This window comes from Anomalospiza imberbis, chromosome 2 (assembly GCF_031753505.1).
Source record: "Anomalospiza imberbis isolate Cuckoo-Finch-1a 21T00152 chromosome 2, ASM3175350v1, whole genome shotgun sequence".
Classification (NCBI taxonomy): domain Eukaryota; kingdom Metazoa; phylum Chordata; class Aves; order Passeriformes; family Viduidae; genus Anomalospiza; species Anomalospiza imberbis.
This window is the reverse complement of record NC_089682.1, coordinates 75,215,155-75,233,879: the sequence shown is the minus strand read 5'-3', so window position 1 is coordinate 75,233,879 and position 18,725 is coordinate 75,215,155. Positions and strand designations below refer to the sequence as shown.

Sequence of the window (18,725 nt, the reverse complement as noted above, 5' to 3'; positions counted from 1 at the left end):
TTTCCCAGTATATAATTGAAGCTTACAGTAAAATGTACATAAAGTTAAAACATACAGCTTTGTTGAACTTTATCTGGAGGAAACTGATGAAGGAGCTGTAGATACTTTTTCTTTTTTTAGGTTTAGAATCCAAACTAAGAGACCTCCAAACAAAGTAAAATGTACTACAGAACACGGAAACACACACACAAATGCACGCGCACACGTAGCCACGTCCCCTAGGGTTTCGCTGTTGTTGTTCTTAATTTGTTTTATAGGCAATCTTTATAAAAGATTAATTTAAACATATGCATACTATATTAGAGGCATATTTCTAACCACTTTTAATATACTTTAGAAAACCAAAACATAAATCTTGCCTGTGAAAACTTACCAATGCTTAATGTCTTTAAGGCTCACTAAGCAACTTCAGATTGGTAATAGTCTCTACATTTGAAAAATGCATTAGTAAAGATTACAGATTTTTAAAAACAGTTCACCAGTCTCTCTTAAATATTTAATAGCTTCCCTCCTTCATAAATGTATGCCAGCTTTTCTCTCACCTCTCTTTCATGCATTGTTTCTATGTTGCTGTCCTTACGAAAGGAACAAAAGTATCAAAAAACCACAAACAATACTCAGTTCAAACTTAACAAAATTCTATTAAGTACTCAGGGTAGATTTGGTTGGCATCGAAGATGACAAAGATCTTTGGGTTCCAGGTATTATCCACACAGCTGTCATACAAGTTCACAAAGCTTCCATCTTTTGAAGGAGGCCTCATGTATTTTGAATCACCACCGATGTAGTCACCAGTTAATACACGAGCAAGAAACATGACTTTATCTGGTCTGTGCAGATGAGGCTGTAGGTTCACACCGTGAATCTGGAAAGTATCTCCATGCTTCATGCTCTCTTTGCAGAAATGGCTGGAATATGATGCATCTCTTGCAAAATAGGTCCCTTTCAAATAAAAAACATAGAAAATTAGATTACATTCTTACCATGACAGCTTGACTAACAGAGCATAGTTATCAAGATGATGAAAAATATCAGTTCTTTTATGTTCATTAGGAATCCTTTTTTTGTTGTCAATTGTTGTATTATGACAATATGACCAAACATTTTTAGTGGGAACTAAAAATGAGAGATTTTCTTGTGATCAACACTGCTTTGCTGAGCATCCCTTCCCCATGCTCCCTGGCCCTACCAGCAATTTGTGACAATTACATTCCTTACTTCATCCTTAATTACACTTGCCATAAAAGCAGAGCTGTATTAAATTGCTCTTGGGTAAACACAAGGCATGCATCACAAAGTACACACTACAGGGAAGACTTAATGTTGAGCTGTTAACACTATTACTGTTGTATGTGACAGCAATATTTACCTTTTCCATACACAGCGGCATGCATCCCATTTATTCTCCAGTCAAAGTTATGAATACATATTGCTTCTACAAATTCATTACTGGTGCCATGAAACAGCATCTGCTCATTAATTGTTGGGACACCTCTTTTCTTCTTCAGTTGAGCTTTTTTCCTACAGAAAACACACAATAAATATAAAAATAAGCACATAATAAATAAATAGGTGTACAAACACACTAAATTACTACTGTGAAAACTCTGCTGAGGGTACAGACCTAACACATTCCACTTTACAAGTACCTAGATGACTCTAGTTTTTAAACACGTTGGAATTCTTAAGGTACATATTTAGAAATCACACATTTCTGAATGCCATAGGACTATTTTCCAACATAGTCTAAGATTTGGAAAAAAGGTCTTCCTACACCAATTTTATCAAAATTGTTCATGCGTTATTAGTTTCAGTGTGGTCATTTTCAGCAGATACATCTTTAAAAGAAAGGTAATTTTGCACATTTTGTTTCCTCCACCTGCTTTAATGTCATGGTGGAAGGGATAACAAAGTTGGTAGATTATACAGCACTATTACCTAGGCAAACCAGCAAAAACTGATCAAAGGGCTTGTTATGCTGAACATCTGAAATTTCTTCAACAAGGAGCCCTCTGTTGTTGGCTGTTGATCTCTGACAATATATATGTAGCCTTGAGTAACTTATTTTCAAACAGGGGAATGGAACAAATTTATAGAAAAAGTGAATAATCAAACAAAAGATGTTCTGTGACAGTCCTTTACTATCTCTGACCAGTTCATTTCATAAAGCCAATTTAGAATTGTCGTCAATATGGGAACAATTTTAAGAGGCAAATGTGTTCTGACCACTACAGTGATGCAAATAATCATTCAAGCAATGATCAAATGTAATCCCTTATCTTATCAATTAAACAAAACACTTTTTCAAAACCATAAAAGTTTAAGTGGCAATTGTTCCTCCTAAGCAGTAAAATATACTGGGCACACTGGCAATCTGGTTGTGCAGAATGCAGAAATGCCACAGCAGGACACTTTGGTAATTTGAAACAGAAATCAAAGAGTTCAACTGTTCTAAAAAGCATCATCTTAGCACCTTGTACAAGCAGCGACAAGATAATCCAGTTCAACAAAATTAACTTGATCCAGCACTGTGAAAATTCTTGTTTAGCCAATTCACTCAATAAAATATAAAACCTACAGCAAAACGAAATACCCAGAGATATGCTCCTTGTACCTATGTAAGCACATAAGCTTTTTGTAAAACTGGTCAGCAATCTCACTGATCAACACTTTTTTTTCCTTGTTGTACTCCTTGACAACTCCAAACTGAGATGCCAGACTAAGCATCATCCTCTTTTCAACTTTCCTACCTGAGACACCAAAAGAAGTGCATTTGAAATGCTAGAATACGTATTTCTTTGTAATATACTACCAGGCAATAATTTCTTCACCAGTATGTGCAAGCCTACAGCACTGTCTTGTGACTCAAGGGCAGGAGCTAGCATTTTACCTTACTGAACCTCACAACTGGACTCAGCCCATCGATGCAGCCTGTCCAGATCCCTCTGGAAAGCCTTCCTGCCCTCCAGCAGATCCACACTCCCACCCAGCTTGGTGACATTTGCAAACTGAGTGAGGGTGCCTTTGATCCCCTTGTCCTGATCCCAGATAAAGATATTAAATGGGATCGGCCCCAACACTGAGCCCTGGGGAACCCCACTGGTGACCAGCTGGATTTAACTCCATTCACCACCACTTCCTGGACCTGGCTATCCAGATAGTTTTTTACCCAGCTAACACTGCACCTGTCCAAGCCATTAGCAGCTAGACTCTCTAGAAGAATGTTGTGGGAAAAGTCTCTACTGAAGGCTCTACTGAAGTCCAGGTAAAAAATAACTGAAGCCTTTCCCTCATCCACTTAATGGGTCACCCTGTCATAGGAGGAGGTGAGGTTGGTCATTAAGCAGGACCTGCCTTTCCTAAACTTATCCTGGCTGGGCCTGATCTCTGGTTGCCTTGCACATGCTGTGTGATGGCACTCAGGATGAGCTGTTCCTTGACCTTCCCTGGCACTGAGCTCAGCCTGACGGGTCTGTAGTTCCCTGGATCCTCCTTCCTACCATTCTTGTGCATGGGCATCACATTTGCTCAACCCCAGACACCTGGGACCTCCCCAGTAATCCAGGACTGCTGATAAATGGTTGAAAGTGGCTCAGTGAGCACCTCCCCATTTCCCTTGGTACCCTCCAGTAGATTCCATCCATTCCCATAGACTTGTGTGAGGTAGCAGGTTCCATTTTCTCTTTAATTATGAGGGCAGCATTTTGTTCCCCACTTCTGTCTATCAGCTCAGGGTCTGGGTGCCCAGATAACTGGTCTTATTATTAATGCCTTTGTTGCCCCAGTCTTTTCCTCATCCTTTGTCACTATGTTTCCCCCATATCCAGTAAATGACGGAGATTCTCTATAGCCCTCCTTTTGCTGATGATTTATTTAAAAAAAAAAAATGTCTTTTACATCAGCAGCCAAATTAGGTTCTAGCTGGACTTTGGTCGTAATTTTCTCCCCACAAAACATCTCAACATCTTTTACTCCTCCTGATTTGCCTGCCTCTTCTTCCCAAGGTCATAAACTCTCATTTTTGTCTGAATTCCAGCCAAAATTCTCTGTTCAGCCAGGATGATCTTATTCAACTACTTGTCTTTCAGCACATGGGGACAGCCTGCTCCAGAGTCTTTAGGATTTCCCTCTTGAAGAGTGTCCAGCCTTCCTGGATTCCTCTGCCCTTCAAGACTGCCTCACAAGGGACTCTGTCAAACAATCTCTTGAACAACCCAAAGTTTGACCTCTGGAAGTCCAAGGCAGCAGTTCTGCTGACCCTCTTCTTTACTCCATCAAGAAAAAACTTAACTAAAAGTAGGATAACGCTCTTAACCATTAACATATATAAGGAATTTCAATCCCTCACACATGTTGATATAGCTTTAAATTAACAATAAATGACACATCTTTAAAAAAAATCATGTAACTTACGCAAGATTTTAGTATACATCTGGTTAGTTATTTCCTCACTCTTTAACTTAGTCTAGATTATTTTATTAGAGTAAAACATCTTTAAACCTTCTGATATGCACTCCTTCCTACAAGATACACAAATAATTTTTGTCAAATACAATTGCTTAAGACTGACACCAAAAAATAAGTGGATACCAAACTAGGCACTTCCTACTTCTTCCAGGCCAGCACAATATAAAGCGAGAAAAACCAAGAACTTATAAGAAGGTTTTGTAGGACATTAAAGTTACAAGAACTGCATAAATATGTGTTCATTAGACACTTAATTCTGTCCTATGCTTCATAAAATTGAGAAATTTAACAAGACCAAAATATTCACTTACTTTGTTCAGTAAAAATTAAAATAATACAAGCCTCTCCAGGAATCATTTTACAAAAAGCTAATTTTTGTTCTCCTTACTTCACTATAAGGATCATTGGCATCTACCACACAGATATTATGAACACCTTAAATACATTATCTGTGCTACAGCTTTATCTAATGCATTTCTACGAGTATTATATTTGTGCACCTGTAGAAGCTACACAGTCTTGAAAATTAAATTTTGAATATAGAGAAATTAAAAAGAAGAACATTTTTAAAAGTTAAAATGTAACAAAAAATCATTAATAATAAAAACAGTTAAACATATTTCTGCTGCATGACTTAAAAACTTTTCTCCATTAACAATCCTAAAACTGTTGGTTTTAGAAATAATCTCACCTGCAAAAAAACTCCCACAAGTCTAGATTTTGTATTCTCTTAATTCTTTTAATTCGGTGGCTATCCATTGTTTTTCCAAAGAGACTAGAAACTTCATTATATTCATTTGTTTTCTTTTGCAATGGAATAAGCTGGAAAAAAAGAGGTTAGTGCGATTTCAATTCGATGCATTATGTCATTGTCACAGGTTTTTGACCAAGTTGCCTACCAACTCTTACCTGGTATGGCTCTTCAGTATTTACATTCTCCCAGTGTGAAGGCATAGGGATAGCCTCATTTTCACAGATGAAACTTCAAACAAAAAAGGTAAAAACACATCACTTCAAAGATATGAGGCATTTTCTTCCTGTCAAACTCCTGCTCCAAACAACACAGTATGCAAAAAAAGCAAACCCCCATGTAGTTTATACAGAGCTACTAAAAAAGAGTGGTTTAAGCACATGCCCTACATAATTGAAGCTCTTAAGCCTTAAAACTGGGAATAAAAGAAGGAATCGCCTGAAAATAAAAAATGTCACCACATGGAAATAAGAGTGCTGATGAAATTATTCAAAGAACAAAGCAAATTGCCACATCATTGTATGCATTATTTAGCAAATATCGACTGAAAAAATGTTGACACTTCAAAAACACAGTTTTCTTGAATGTCAGTGTAAACAGATTGCTACTACATTTCTTATGACAAATTACAAATTTCTTTTTGAATGTATAACCACACTACAGTTCAGAACTAATTTTTTTTCTCAGAAACTATTTGGGGAAAAACCCCCACATATCCCATGTACTCAATTTCACCTGTGATAGTAACACTGCATAGCTCAGTTTATTGTTTAGTGAGTCCCAGATTTACATCAGCTCGGCTTTGCATCTAACGACTGATGAAATGGTATGAAATTGAGAATCTAAAGCAATTACTCTCATAAAAGAATCATTACAACACAATTTTTTAAACTCCAAATAATTTTAGAGTAAATGAGTAAAATATAGGCACAACATATAACTCAATCTCTTTTTGATGTTACAATAATACTTCTAAATAATATATGGAGTCAATGGATTCCATCTTTTGATGCCGTTTCCCTGCAGCAATTCTGATTCAACAGGTATGCAGAGCGAATCCAAAAGCAAATAAATATAAAAAATAAAGATAAAACACTTTGGTTTCATTTTACTTAGAAGAAGCAGGAATAAAAGAAAAATAAAGAGTCTTCCTCTTATTTTCTTACCTGAATGAATTGATTGCAAAGGGAGCTCGCTTTATTGGACGTTGTTTAAGGGTAGTTAGGTTGATTTGTTTCATCACTGAGCACAAAACAAGAATTAGTATGAAATTTTTGGGAATTCATCTACAGCATATGAAACATTTAAGTATAATTTTTTGAAAGAACATTACTACACCCTAAGCTACTTCACAGGAATTCCTATTTCAACAAGTAACAAATCAGCATTTTCAATAAATGTTTCTAAATGCATTGTCATCTATATGAGTTGGGAAAATGTCCAAATATTACACATACAAAACATTTATTTTTAAAATATCCATCTAACATTCAGCCCCACTAAATCACAGGAAGAACTTCCACTGACTTGAAAGGGATGACAAAGAATACACTATCCTTAGTGTAAGACATCATGACCTGAAGAGAGTAATATAAAAAAAATGTTCTTTAACATTTGCTTATAATTGTAGTGTTTTTATTCTGGATACAAAACACAATTTTTTATAAAAAGACATTTCAACACAAGTAAGCATAAAACTGGTTGTATTGCTAGATACCACCTTACTGCGAGTATATTGCTGTTTTACTCAGTCCCCACTTTCTGTATTTGAAATACAGAAAGTATGTGAAATTTGGATAAGCATATTGGAATATGTATTTATTTCCTTAATTTCCTATATTTAAGCATATAGTTGTTTTGCAATTTAATCAGAAAATAAACCATCTATCAATTAAAACATAAAAAAAGTTACTAGAACACACCTTTGAACAAAGAACAGATTACATTTATAATTAGTTACATAATTTACAAGAACAGCCTAAGGGAGATCTTTACAATCTACTAGTAAATCCTTTTGCCTATCTCCTTGTTATTCTGAGAACAGAACTGGCTTCAACTACCTTCTGAATTGTTAAATCATTTTGATGCCAATATTTTGCAGGAAGCCTCCTTTACAGCAACATTTCTTATACAGGCTGAATGGAAGAGGTTTTCCAAGTTTACAGACAGTTGCACATGAAAGAAGAAAGGTTCAACCTTTCCAGTTCAAGAGATGTATCCTACATGCCACTTGCAGCTGGAGCAAGCAGTAGGAACTCCAATGTTGTGCTAATAAACAAAACATGCTATTTCATTAATAAACTACACAAAAAATCTAACAGGGCAGCTGTTTCTAAAAACTCCTATGTACTTTCCGGTAAAGAAGACATTCTTATTCATGTTTTCACACCAGATATGAGGACAATAACCTGCTGAATGAACAAATGTGCTGGTGTATCTGAGACCTTCTACGGTTTAAATTTATTCTTTGGCAAGACACATACCTGAAAAGTCCAGTGTGTAGTTAAACTTTGCAGTGGTAAAAGACAGAGATCCATGGGGGTCTGTTCGGAAACTCCTTTCAATATCTTCACTGCTGATAGAGCAGTGACTGTTTGAGTCGGTCTTCAAAGTAAAAGAAAAAGCACATTAAGACAAACTCAGCCATAGGTAATTTGGTGTATGGAATCCATCAGAGCCAATATAACTTCATAGGTATTTACCTGAAACATATGCCATTTACCACACTCAGCCAAATAAAACCAGCCCCACTGGGTATCGGAGGTATCCATGTCTTCAACTGGACTTTCCATCTTTGCAAACACATCTTCTGATGGACCTTGAAGCATTTCCTGAAACATTCACACACATACACACAAAAAAAGTTTAGAGAAACTTATAAAAAAAGCAAAATAAAGTGCATTTGCAATAACTACCAAAAAAAAAAGAAAAAAGAGAAATCCTATCAGGCTGAGGACAGATCTGTTCTTTCTTTTCCACAGAAAAATTCTCAATTTGCTACTTATCCAGTATTATCCTTTAAATTAGCTAAACACTTTAAAAATCTTCTTAATTGTCTGTAAAGTGTGACAGTAAAGGCAAGAGCTATAGCCTTTATGTGATCAAAGAGAGGTGCTAAATTTCATACCGATGGTTGTAGGATCAAGGCCACTCAGAAATATACAACAGTTTCTTCATTCATACTTCTCAAGAATGAGATGTTGGGGTTACATCTAACAGCTTGATGGAAACACCTACTAGATACTCCCCGGCAGTGAACAAATCAGACTGGAAATCAATAGTTGTAAGAAAACAAATTAAAACTAAGACAAAGAATACAATTATTTAACTGTGCAAGACCACAGTAGATTATTCCTTCCCATTGCTTGAAGAAGAATTTTCCCCCTAATGCACCCACTTAAAATGGCACAGTAAAATTCCTGATACTCTGTACTTGTATTTATAGAGAAGGTTCACACCAAAAGCAAGACTGGCTCCCACACAAGCAATGACTACCACAGTTGGGATGCTGAAGGATGGAATAAAAAGAATTGAGGAAAGGATACAGCACAGGTCTACAAAATCATGACAAAACCAAATAGGGAATGAAGAGTCACATTTTCTTCTGACATATGGAGGAGACACCTATTGAAAGTTGCACATTTCAAGTTCAAAGTAAATAAAAGAAAAACTTCATGAACCAGATGGCAACGTATGGAACTTCTTTTCATGGTATGGAAGTTCAAAAAGCAGCTAGACAAGTTTAAGTCTACCAAGAGCTATGCCAGAATACCTTTAGAAGAACAGTCCCTGCCAGAATTCAGCTCATTCTTGGTTTGTCAATAAAATTCTGAAAACTCTGAAAGTGCTCACCCCTATTTGAATGTATTTCCTAATGTGTCAACTTTCTGCAACAACCTCCCCAAGCGAAAATTCTAAGAAAGTTTCAGGGAATTTTCACAGAGAAAAAACTTGCCCCACACCCAGAAAAGGTCACCAATTCATCCACTCTAACTGTATAAGCAAAACACTTTGGCACTCTTCCCAAATATGTCCTCAAGTTCACTTTTTCTTCCAATAAGTGAAACAACACCCTCCAGCACAAGTCAAACAATGTGCAGTTAGTATCCTGGATGCTTCAGTTGTTTCCTGGTCACTTCAACCCAGAAAAAATAGAGACCTGAAGAAGACAAATACTGGAGACTAAAAGTAGGCATCCCCGCTCTGGCCAGTGCTACTGGGGCAGCAGTTCAGAGCAGGAGGCACTTCTAGCACACCCTTCACCCCCCATTTTTCCCAAGCTAGTTGTGTTTCTGTAGTTGTTTGAAAAAAAAAAAATCTGAGAAACCTTTTTGTGATAATAGCTAGAGGCTGTTCTCTAATCACCAAAAGCTCCAAAGGGTTACAAAAGTCTAAATGCTTAGAGAGCAAGGGAATCATAAGCGGATCTCCAAAACATCACCAAATTGCAGAATCTGAGGGCAAACCTACTTCAGTGAAAATGAAAGCCTACCCAAGGCTCCATGTATGGATTGCTGCCTCAAGCTCAAGCAGCACTACACAAAACGTTCATCAGCTGCACAGAAAAAGTATTTTGAAAAAGACAAGAAAACCATTCTCTGCTTCAGAGGGCATCTGTCAACATCTCTTCTATTACCCACAGCAACACAGCCACAGAGCCTACATTCCCTTGGTGTTAAAAGCACACCTGGCCAACATCTTTTGGTGAAGATCTTTCAATTTGATTCTTCCTCCTGGATAAGTATTTGACTATGTTCTATCCTACTGAGAGCAGGCAGAGGTAGGCTGCACTTCTTTAAAGCTGAGGAAAGCAACTCAGGCTTTTCTTGGTAACGTTTTGTTTCCTCATGTTCCCATTAACGTGGTGAGCTCAGCTGCCCCCCCCCAGCATTAGTTCAGGATCTTGACTCTGATCAGTCAAACCAATGATGCCTTTTGAACAAGAGGACATGCCTTTACAAGCAGAGAAGGCATGATTATCTGTGCCTGACAACACACTTAAGAGTCCTCCAGAGGCATCTCAGCCTCCAGAATAAACCATTTACTAAGGAGAAAGTTATTCCCATGGCTTTCAAAAATATGACATTCAACCCACATATTATTACCCTCATCACAAAGTCTGGGGTAAGCAGGTAGATTCCACGATACTTTAGAAGTATGGAGGAAACACCTGAAGGCATGAATATGAAAAGCCATAAAAACAAGAGAACTGTTCTCAAAGATGACACAAATCCAAAATATTTGATGGAATTACTGATTAATTCAAAATAAAATGCACACCATTTATAAGCATTAGGTAGCATTTTGAGAAAGGTTTCAACTCCCATCATTAGCACGGTTTCTACTGGTCCAGGAGCTACCAGAACAGGTCAAAGTAAACAAATTCTTAGGGAAAACATCCTCCTAAACAAGAACAGTGCTTGTTGTGCACTGTGACTGAATAGCTTTACTAGTACTGGCCATGCACTTCCTCTTTTTTCCGTAAGTTTATGTTTGGCTGATACACATCCCTTACAGTGAGCAGACTCAGAGATTGTTTTGGGTTAGAAGAAAACTTTAAGACCATTTGGTTTCAATCTCCCTGCCATGGGCAGGGACACCTTCCACTAGAGCAGGTTGCTCCAAATCCCATCCAACCTGGCCTTGAACAGTCCCAGGGACGGGGCACATCCACAGCTTCTCTGGGCAACTTGTGCCAGGTCTCACCACCCGGATGATCACAAACACAGCAGCATCCCAATGGACTACTCTGGATTCCTGTGCTGCCTGCTTCACTCGGCACACCGTGCTTTATTGCCAAAGGCTCTTCTCCCTACAAACACCGACTTGGAACAGTATCCTGCTGGGAGCACAGGCAGTGCTAAGGGAATCTCTGGCTCTTCCTTAGAGAACACGACACCTGATGAGGAGACTTGCCTGAGGCGAGCCCGCAGGGCCTGGGAGGGGAGGCGAGGAGCAGGACCAGCACTAGCACCAGTACGGGACACACGGTGGAATGACAATACCCTTCCCACCTGCGCCCCCACGCACCCGCTCCGTGCTGCCGGGGGCCGCCGCCGCAATCACACCCGTAACCGCACCCTCCAGAACCGAATCCATGGGCGCTCAAGGGCACGGCCCGGCGAGCGAGCCGAGCACAGAACCACTACCCCTCCATCGGGCGCACAGGCCGCTCCCACACGCGCAGCGGCCGACGACGGCTCCCACCCCCGTGCCCAACCGGGCGGGGCGGGCGGCGGCCTGCGGGGCGCGCGGGTGGAAGGCGCGGCGCGGGGGGAGGGGCGGCGGCGGCCGTTCCGCCCCGCCCGCACTCACCGCAGCGGCCGCGCGCACCGGGCGCGCTCCCGCAGGCCGCCGGCGCCGCGCGGGCCGCGCGCGCGGGGCCCGCTCTGCTCCCGGCGCTTCCGTTACCGGCGGCCGCGGAGGGCGGGGCCAGCGCCGCGGTGGCCGCGCCCCATTGGCCCGTCGGGGGCGGGCATGCAAATAAAGGCGGGGGCGGGGCGGGGGTGGAGCCGCTGTCGTGACGCGCAGAAGGGACGGGGAGGGCCCAGGGCCGGGACCCGTGCGGGTGCCGCCGCCGCAGTGTCAGCACCGATACCGGCACCGGCAGAGTCCCGACCCCAGCACCGCTTCCCGCCCCAGTGCCAAAAACTGTCCAAACAGCTGTTCAGTACCCGGTCTGGTTCCAGTATCATTACCACTGCCGGTGCCAGCACCAGCACCAGTTCCAATCTGAGCACCAGTCCCTGTTCCAGCACCAGTCCCAGTTACAAAACTAGTCCAAGTACCTGTACCAGTACGAATACCAGCCCCAGTGCCAGTACCAAACCTTTACAAGGCCCAGCCCCAGTTTCAGCATCAGTCCCAATTCCAAAACCAGTCCAACCAGTAGCTTTTCCAGTACTAAAACCAGTACCATGCTCAATTGCAGTCCAAGCACCAGTACCAGTGCTAGTACCAGTAGCAATCCCTGTTCCCGTTCTGGTACCAGTAGCTGTTCAGGTACCTCTCCCTGTAGCTGCACGAGTCCCAGTATCAGTGCCAGTCACAGTTTCAGTTCCAGTGCCAGGACCAGTAACAGCGACCGTCCCAGTGCTAGGTCCAGTACCAGCACTGGTGCCAGACCCTTGTGGCACCAGAGCCGTGACACCGTGCTGGTGCCAGGCACGGCAGCAGATGTGACCAACACACCGTGCACAGCGTAGGTCACACAGAGCAAAGAGGGCAGCAGTAAGAGGCTGCTGCAGGCACTCAGGGCCGTGAGCAGCTCCATGCCACAATGAGGTCTGGAAGCAGCAGCAGGTCTAGGACCAGTTAGTAAGAGAAGCCACAGCGCTGAGCGTAGATCACCCTTTGGTGCAGACATTCTAGGAGGGGAGCTGCTGGGTGGAGAAGCTGTCAGTGACACCAGCTACAGCATTCTGCTGTCAGCCAGTGGCGTGGTAACTTCCAAAACACAGTCAGTCTTCATACACGTGTGCAGTCATTGCAGCACATCCTGCAGTGAAGGGTTTTCATTGAGTAGCATGCCAAGAACAACACAGGTGGAGTGAAAATGATTAATTTCTCCAATTGTGAGGGAGTGTCAAACAGGATGTTTATCCAGATTCTGGCTGTGCTGACCTTGCCTCTGAATGCAGAGTTAGAAAAGGTTATCTATTTGAATTAAAAAGTCAAGCAGCCCATGGTGAATCACTGGAGGTATTTCACTGGCATGAATATAATGCTTCTGGAATAAAGGAGTTTTCTGGAAGTAGAGCCATCTTTTTAAGTATGCTATTTGTATTGACATTGTTGGAAAGCACATGAAGTTTGTTAGGACATATATCCTGCCTTGCTTTATGGATCTATTCAGAGGCTAGAAGCAAGGAAGGATTCTGTTACCACCTTAGATGCTGAATGTCTGTTGAACATCTTTTTTTTTTTTTTTTTTATGAAAAGATGCTGAAAATGCTTTAAGTCTAATGTGGGCCTCTTTGAGTCATTTATTTCTATTGCTATTACTGTCTGTTGTGTATTTTTAAAATAAGGGTCATGCTTTTCGCAGAATTTGTGTATGCAAAGTTACAGTAGCACAACACACAACTTTCTAGCAGCCAGAAGTTTTTTAAAGAGGTTTCTGCTGCTATGCCTTGAAGTGTGGGATAGAGTTGAGATTTTTCTTGTGTGTTTCTTCCCTTTCTTTGTATGTTTAGACTGATAATTAATAATGGAGCGTAAACCTGTCTTGAGACAAGAATGTCTTCATTGCATTGAAAACATAGCCTGTTATGAGACTGTATTCTTAGGAAGCTACATGCAAATGCCAGACTTCTTATGGCAACAACAACATAAAACCCTTTCAAATCCAAAGATTTCTGTGGATATGTGATGTACTGTGCGCAGACTAGCAGCCTATCTGAAGAAGACGTGACTGCATTAATTGATTTACATCAGCCTCTACTTCAAGCAGCAAAAAGGCAGAAAGTGGAGAGGTTTGGCCACATTACTTGAGTTACAAACCCGTTCTCAGAGGGAATGGTCAAATAGAAGTGAAAGAGAGAACTCCCTGGTACTGCCTGGTACGTAAATTGTAGGATCATGGAAGAATTTAGGTTTGAAAGGACTGGTGACGTTCTTTAATCCAGTCCCCTTACCAAAGCAAGCCTTACTTAAAATCTATATTAAGTTCCTCATTCAAACTTTTTTTTTTCCTCTCCAGGCATGTCTGTTGAGCTGTTTTCAAGGGCAAGAAGCTTTTGTCCTTCTGTCCATTCCAGAATTTCTTGTGTTGCAACTTGTGCACATTGACTCTTTCAGTGTAACCCTGTGAGGTGAGCTCCCTCAGTCTTCCTGGCAGTGCCTTTCCCTAGGCAGGAAAGTAATAGGCACAGCATCTCCAAGCTGGTAAAAGCTACCTGAAACAGAGGGAAATTACAGTCAATTACCGTAGGATAGTGCTTTTTTAATTGTATCAGACAGGGGATTAAAAGAGGATTCAAGTTGGAATGCACCTTGGTCATCTTTGAGGAGGGCCACAAAGAGGTCCAGAGAGCTGGAGCACCCCTTTTCCATAGACAAATGGAGAGAGTTGGCGCTGTTAGCCAGGAGAAGAGGTGGTTCCAGGGAGACCTCATTGTGACCCTTGGAAGTGTTCCAGTGTTGGGTAGGGCTCTGAGCAACCTGGTCCAGTGGAATGTGTCCCTGCCCATGGCAGGGGGATTGGAACTAGATGATCGTTAGGGTTTCTTCCAACGCAAACCATTCTACAATTATATGATCTAGCACAACCTCCTGCTTAAATCAGGGTCAACTATGAGATCAGGTCATTTTATTCAGGACTGTATCCAGTCAGGTCTTGAAACCTACAAGGACACAGACTGCACAACCTCTCTAGCCAACCTCTTCCAGTGCTTGATACTTGACTCTCATCAGTCTAAAAAAACTTTCCTTATATCCTCTCATCACAGATTAAGCCTTCTGCCTCTTCTACCACCATGCACTACTGTGAGGACCCTGGCCTGGTCTTCTTAAACTTTGCAGAAGGAATCTTCTGTTGGAATATTGCAGTTAGTTGCTCTCACCCAAGCCTTCTCCAGGCTAACCAAGTCCAGGTCCATCAGTTTCTCCTCACAGGGCAAGTGCTCCAGCCTCCTGAGTGTCTTGGTGCTCCTCTGCTGAAATTGCTTCAGTTGATCAATTTTATCAGCCTTTTGCATATTGATGAGCCTCAAACTGGATGTGGTATTTTAGATGGGGTTTAAAAAATCCTAGTATTCCTTTCTTTTGAGATCCTGAATATGGTCCTTCTATTTTATAGCCAAGGGTGCAGTTGTCCCCCACTGCCTCCAGGGCACACTGTGGGATCACATCTAGCTTTCCATCTACCAGGACCACGTTGCATTTCAGAACAGGTGCTCACCATTTCCTAACACATATTGTTGCTGGGCGTTATCTCTTCCCAGGTGCAGAATTTTGCCTTTGTTCATTTTCAGTTTCATATGGTGCCTCTGAGCCCACTCCTCCAGCTTGTCTGTGTCCTTCCGAAGAGCTGCTCTCTGCCCTTGAGTGTATCTACTAAGAAAAAACAAGGAACATAAACTGCCATTATACATTCTCCAAGAGGGGAAAGTGGGTGATTCTTTGGTATTTGCCATTTCATAGTAGATTAATTTTTAATAATCAGTGTAATGTTACATATATACAACTGAATGATAATGTAAATTATAGACATATAATTCTGCCAACATTAACTGAAAGTAAGCAGAAACCAAACAGAACAACCAAAGAAGGAATAAAATATAAACATGCCATGCCCCCCAAGATCTCCCATAACAGTACAATGACTGCGCCATGAAAAGAAAATACTGACAGGGTTTTGCAACTTTTCAGAAGACATTAAGATTTTATGGTGGGCATGTGTATTGCAGCATAAAGGAAATTGTAGGATGCATGTGACACCTGTGGTATCCACAAACTTGTACACTCACAAATGCAGTTGCCCAGAGGCAAGAGAAGAGATTGAGGAAATACTCTGCTTATTACAGAGCATCACATCTGGAGGCCATGGCTGTCCACCTCAAATATGGCATTGGTCTTGAGATGTGGAGGAATCTGTAGAAGAATAATATTTTACATTCTTTCATTGAAAGTCTACATCCTCTTGATTTGTTGTTCAAGGAGCTGTTAGACGTGTCAGGTAATTTTTCTTAACCTGAGTCTCCTGCATCCTTCTGTTTGCTAGAAGATCCTTTTCTAGCCCTGTTCCTGCTATGCTTTCCCCAGCTATGCCTACTTTGCACTCTGTGGGAGATGGAAAAGGTCTGGGAACATCTCAGTTCTTCCATGTTTTTTGGTTTGGTTTTTGTGGTGTTTTTTTTTTTTTTGTTTTGTTTTTTTTTTTTTGTGATACTGAATGAAAGCCATTGTCCCAAGCAGTGCATGTTCTACCCCTCCTTAATGGAGAATAAAACCCACACCATAGAGACTTCCTTGTCTCCTTTCACTTTTCTTTCACATTCCTAGATGTCCTTTTTCCCCCTGGTTGTCTCACTTTCATATCCAATACTTCACTCTTACTTGGTTGCTTAAAATTGCCAGTTGCCTGTCTCCTTTTATGAATAGACTGAGCTCCATCATCTCTGGACTTTTTTGTTATTGTTGTTTTGTGGGGGTTTGAGGGTTTGTTTGTTTGTTTGTTTGTTTTTGTTGCTGTTAGTTTTTTGGAGTTTTTTTCTAAAGGGAGGAGGAGTCCAGGAAGTTTCCAAATCTTCAGCTGACATTAAGAGACTTTAAATATAAATAGATGCACTTGTAGCAGGTGCAGAAAGCAGAGAGCTTTTAGTTTCTTTGTTTCTCTCTGGAGATGAACATAGAAGACCCACGAGGAAGAACACTTTAATACCTGCACCAATTTTTGACTCCTACCTTTTCTAGGCTGACACAGCATTGCTAACTGGAGCATTGCATAATGACTGTTTACCTGAGTCAAAAAGAGAATGAGATATCCTCAAAACCAGTGACTCTGCCAATACCAGCACGATTTCTCAGGTATGACATATGAACAACTGCATGGGGCTGGTTCTCACTGACCCTGCAGTGCTGCTCCCTCTGTGCTGTTTTAATGATTGAACTTCACTCATCACCCTACTTCCATTATGTCCTGGTTTAAGAGACAGGTGTCTGCCCAGGAAGGCGGGAATCTTCTGGGAATGGAAAATATGACCCCCTTCCCTCGAAATCATTAAAACGTTGAAATAACAGGGCTTTCAGGAAGAGATAAAGTAAAAGGAATAACAGTTCTTTACTATAATATATATAACAAGGCAAACAAATAACCACAACAGCAGCAACACCGAACAAAACCAGGAACCCGCGAACAGCTTTTTCTTGGCTATCAGGCATTCTCTCCTTCAGGGCAGTTCCAGTCACGGCCGGCAGGGGCACTGCTGGCTCCCGGCCGGGCAGGGCAGGTGCGGCGCTTCCCCCGCGCCTGCAGGGGGCGCTGTGGCGCCAGCTCAGCCACCTCTCCTCGTGGCAGTGGCGGCTCAAGCGAGGGGCAAGAGGGAGATGGCTCCCCTTGCAAAACTTACAGGGAGCAGCCGTCTCAGTGCCGCTCCAGGTGGCACGCTCGTATGTAGCAAGCCACAGCGCAGCCCCGTCCAGGGAAACACAGGTGTCCACTCCCCACACCACAAGTGACCGCTTTCCCCTCCAATCGCTGAGAGCAGAAGGGGCTGAGCCCAGCCCCTGACCCCCAGCCAAGTCTCAGTAAGCCCCTTGACCTCTCGCAGTATCTCTGCATTTCTCAAGAGAAACGCCTCAGCAAGAGAGCTCACTCCCCAGCAACTAGCACCCCTTCTTCTGCAACTGCACCCCTTCTCCCCTCCTCCCCCAGGACCATTTCAATGGAATTCCAAGACGTCCAGCGAGATCTTTCCTCTCAGAAGTATTGTCCATTTGTCATCTCCAGAGCAACAAATGGGGAGAAAATTACCAGAGGGAAGGGAAGGGAAGGGAAGGGAAGGGAAGGGAAGGGAAGGGAAGGGAAGGGAAGGGAAGGGAAGGGAAGGGAAGGGAAGGGAAGGGAAGGGAAGGGAAGGGAAGGGAAGGGAAGGGAAGGGAAGGGAAGGGAAGGGAAGGGAAGGGAAGGGAAGGGAAGGGAAGGGAAGGGAAGGGAAGGGAAGGGAAGGGAAGGGAAGGGAAGGGAAGGGAAGGGAAGGGAAAAGAGGAGAGAAAGGGAAAAAAAAAAAAAAGAAAAAGCCTAACCCCTAACACCTTCCTATGTGGAGTATGCATAGTGTTTGTTTCTATGTACGTGCCTGCAATGGACTCCATCAGCCTGAGATTTGAATATACACATTAGTTCTTTATATAGAGAAAAAAGACTTACCCATAGCCTGATGCATTTCTCTCTCACCATTCATTGCAACCTAGGAAAGGATGCAGGGATTACTTGCAACCTTGTTCAATGTATGGATATGGCATCCCTGTCCACCTCACCTCCTAGTGAATAACATTTATGCAGGGAACAGCTTGTCCATCTTTGCTGCCTATGCCGGGCTGGACTATCTCTGAAGAGAGAGGAGAATTTGCAGAGTACTTTTGAGCCCAGATACATTAGGCAGCACAAGCAAGTACCCATAGTTTCTTCTGTGCCTGGGGAATGTGGTGAGCAAGATTGGGATGATCAGAGACGATGCCACACTGCAAACTGTGGGGCTGGGAGGATGTGTTTGTCTGGGAAGTCTGAGAAGGATAGGCATTCATAAGAAGAAGAGGTAAAATTGCATTCCAGATCTCTCTTGATCCTCATGAAGTCTCCATCCACCAGCACTCAAGTGATGTTTAAGAGTCTACTGGGGTCTGGCTGGGATAATTTTCTTTGTAGCAGACTGTATGATGCTGTGTTTGGGATTTGTAACTAAACTAAGCCCTGGTTACATACCTGTGTTCTGGCTGAGCACTGCTTGCACAGCATCAAAGCTTTCTCTTACTCCCACTCAGCCCCCCTCAGGAGTATTTGAGA

The 18,725-nt window shown here is 42.0% G+C and overlaps 1 protein-coding gene across 4 annotated transcripts; it reads right to left on the bottom strand.

Moving 5' to 3' along the window:
* Window positions 1-621: 621 nt before the first annotated feature.
* PARP11 (poly(ADP-ribose) polymerase family member 11) lies at window positions 622-11,559 on the bottom strand. 4 transcript variants are annotated; one of them, XM_068181808.1, is made up of 8 exons: window positions 11,534-11,559; window positions 7,921-8,049; window positions 7,702-7,822; window positions 6,385-6,460; window positions 5,377-5,449; window positions 5,159-5,289; window positions 1,370-1,521; window positions 622-942 (listed from the first exon to the last, which is right to left on the bottom strand). In XM_068181808.1, exons 2-8 carry the CDS (start codon window positions 8,044-8,046, stop codon window positions 629-631), a joined length of 993 nt encoding a protein of 330 aa, XP_068037909.1. In that variant the 5' UTR covers window positions 8,047-8,049; window positions 11,534-11,559; the 3' UTR covers window positions 622-628. The 4 variants fall into 4 exon arrangements, with proteins under 4 accessions (XP_068037909.1, XP_068037905.1, XP_068037908.1 ...); XM_068181804.1 differs by lacking the exon at window positions 11,534-11,559 and adding an exon at window positions 11,249-11,389; XM_068181807.1 differs by lacking the exon at window positions 11,534-11,559 and adding an exon at window positions 11,233-11,361.
* Window positions 11,560-18,725: the final 7,166 nt, after the last annotated feature.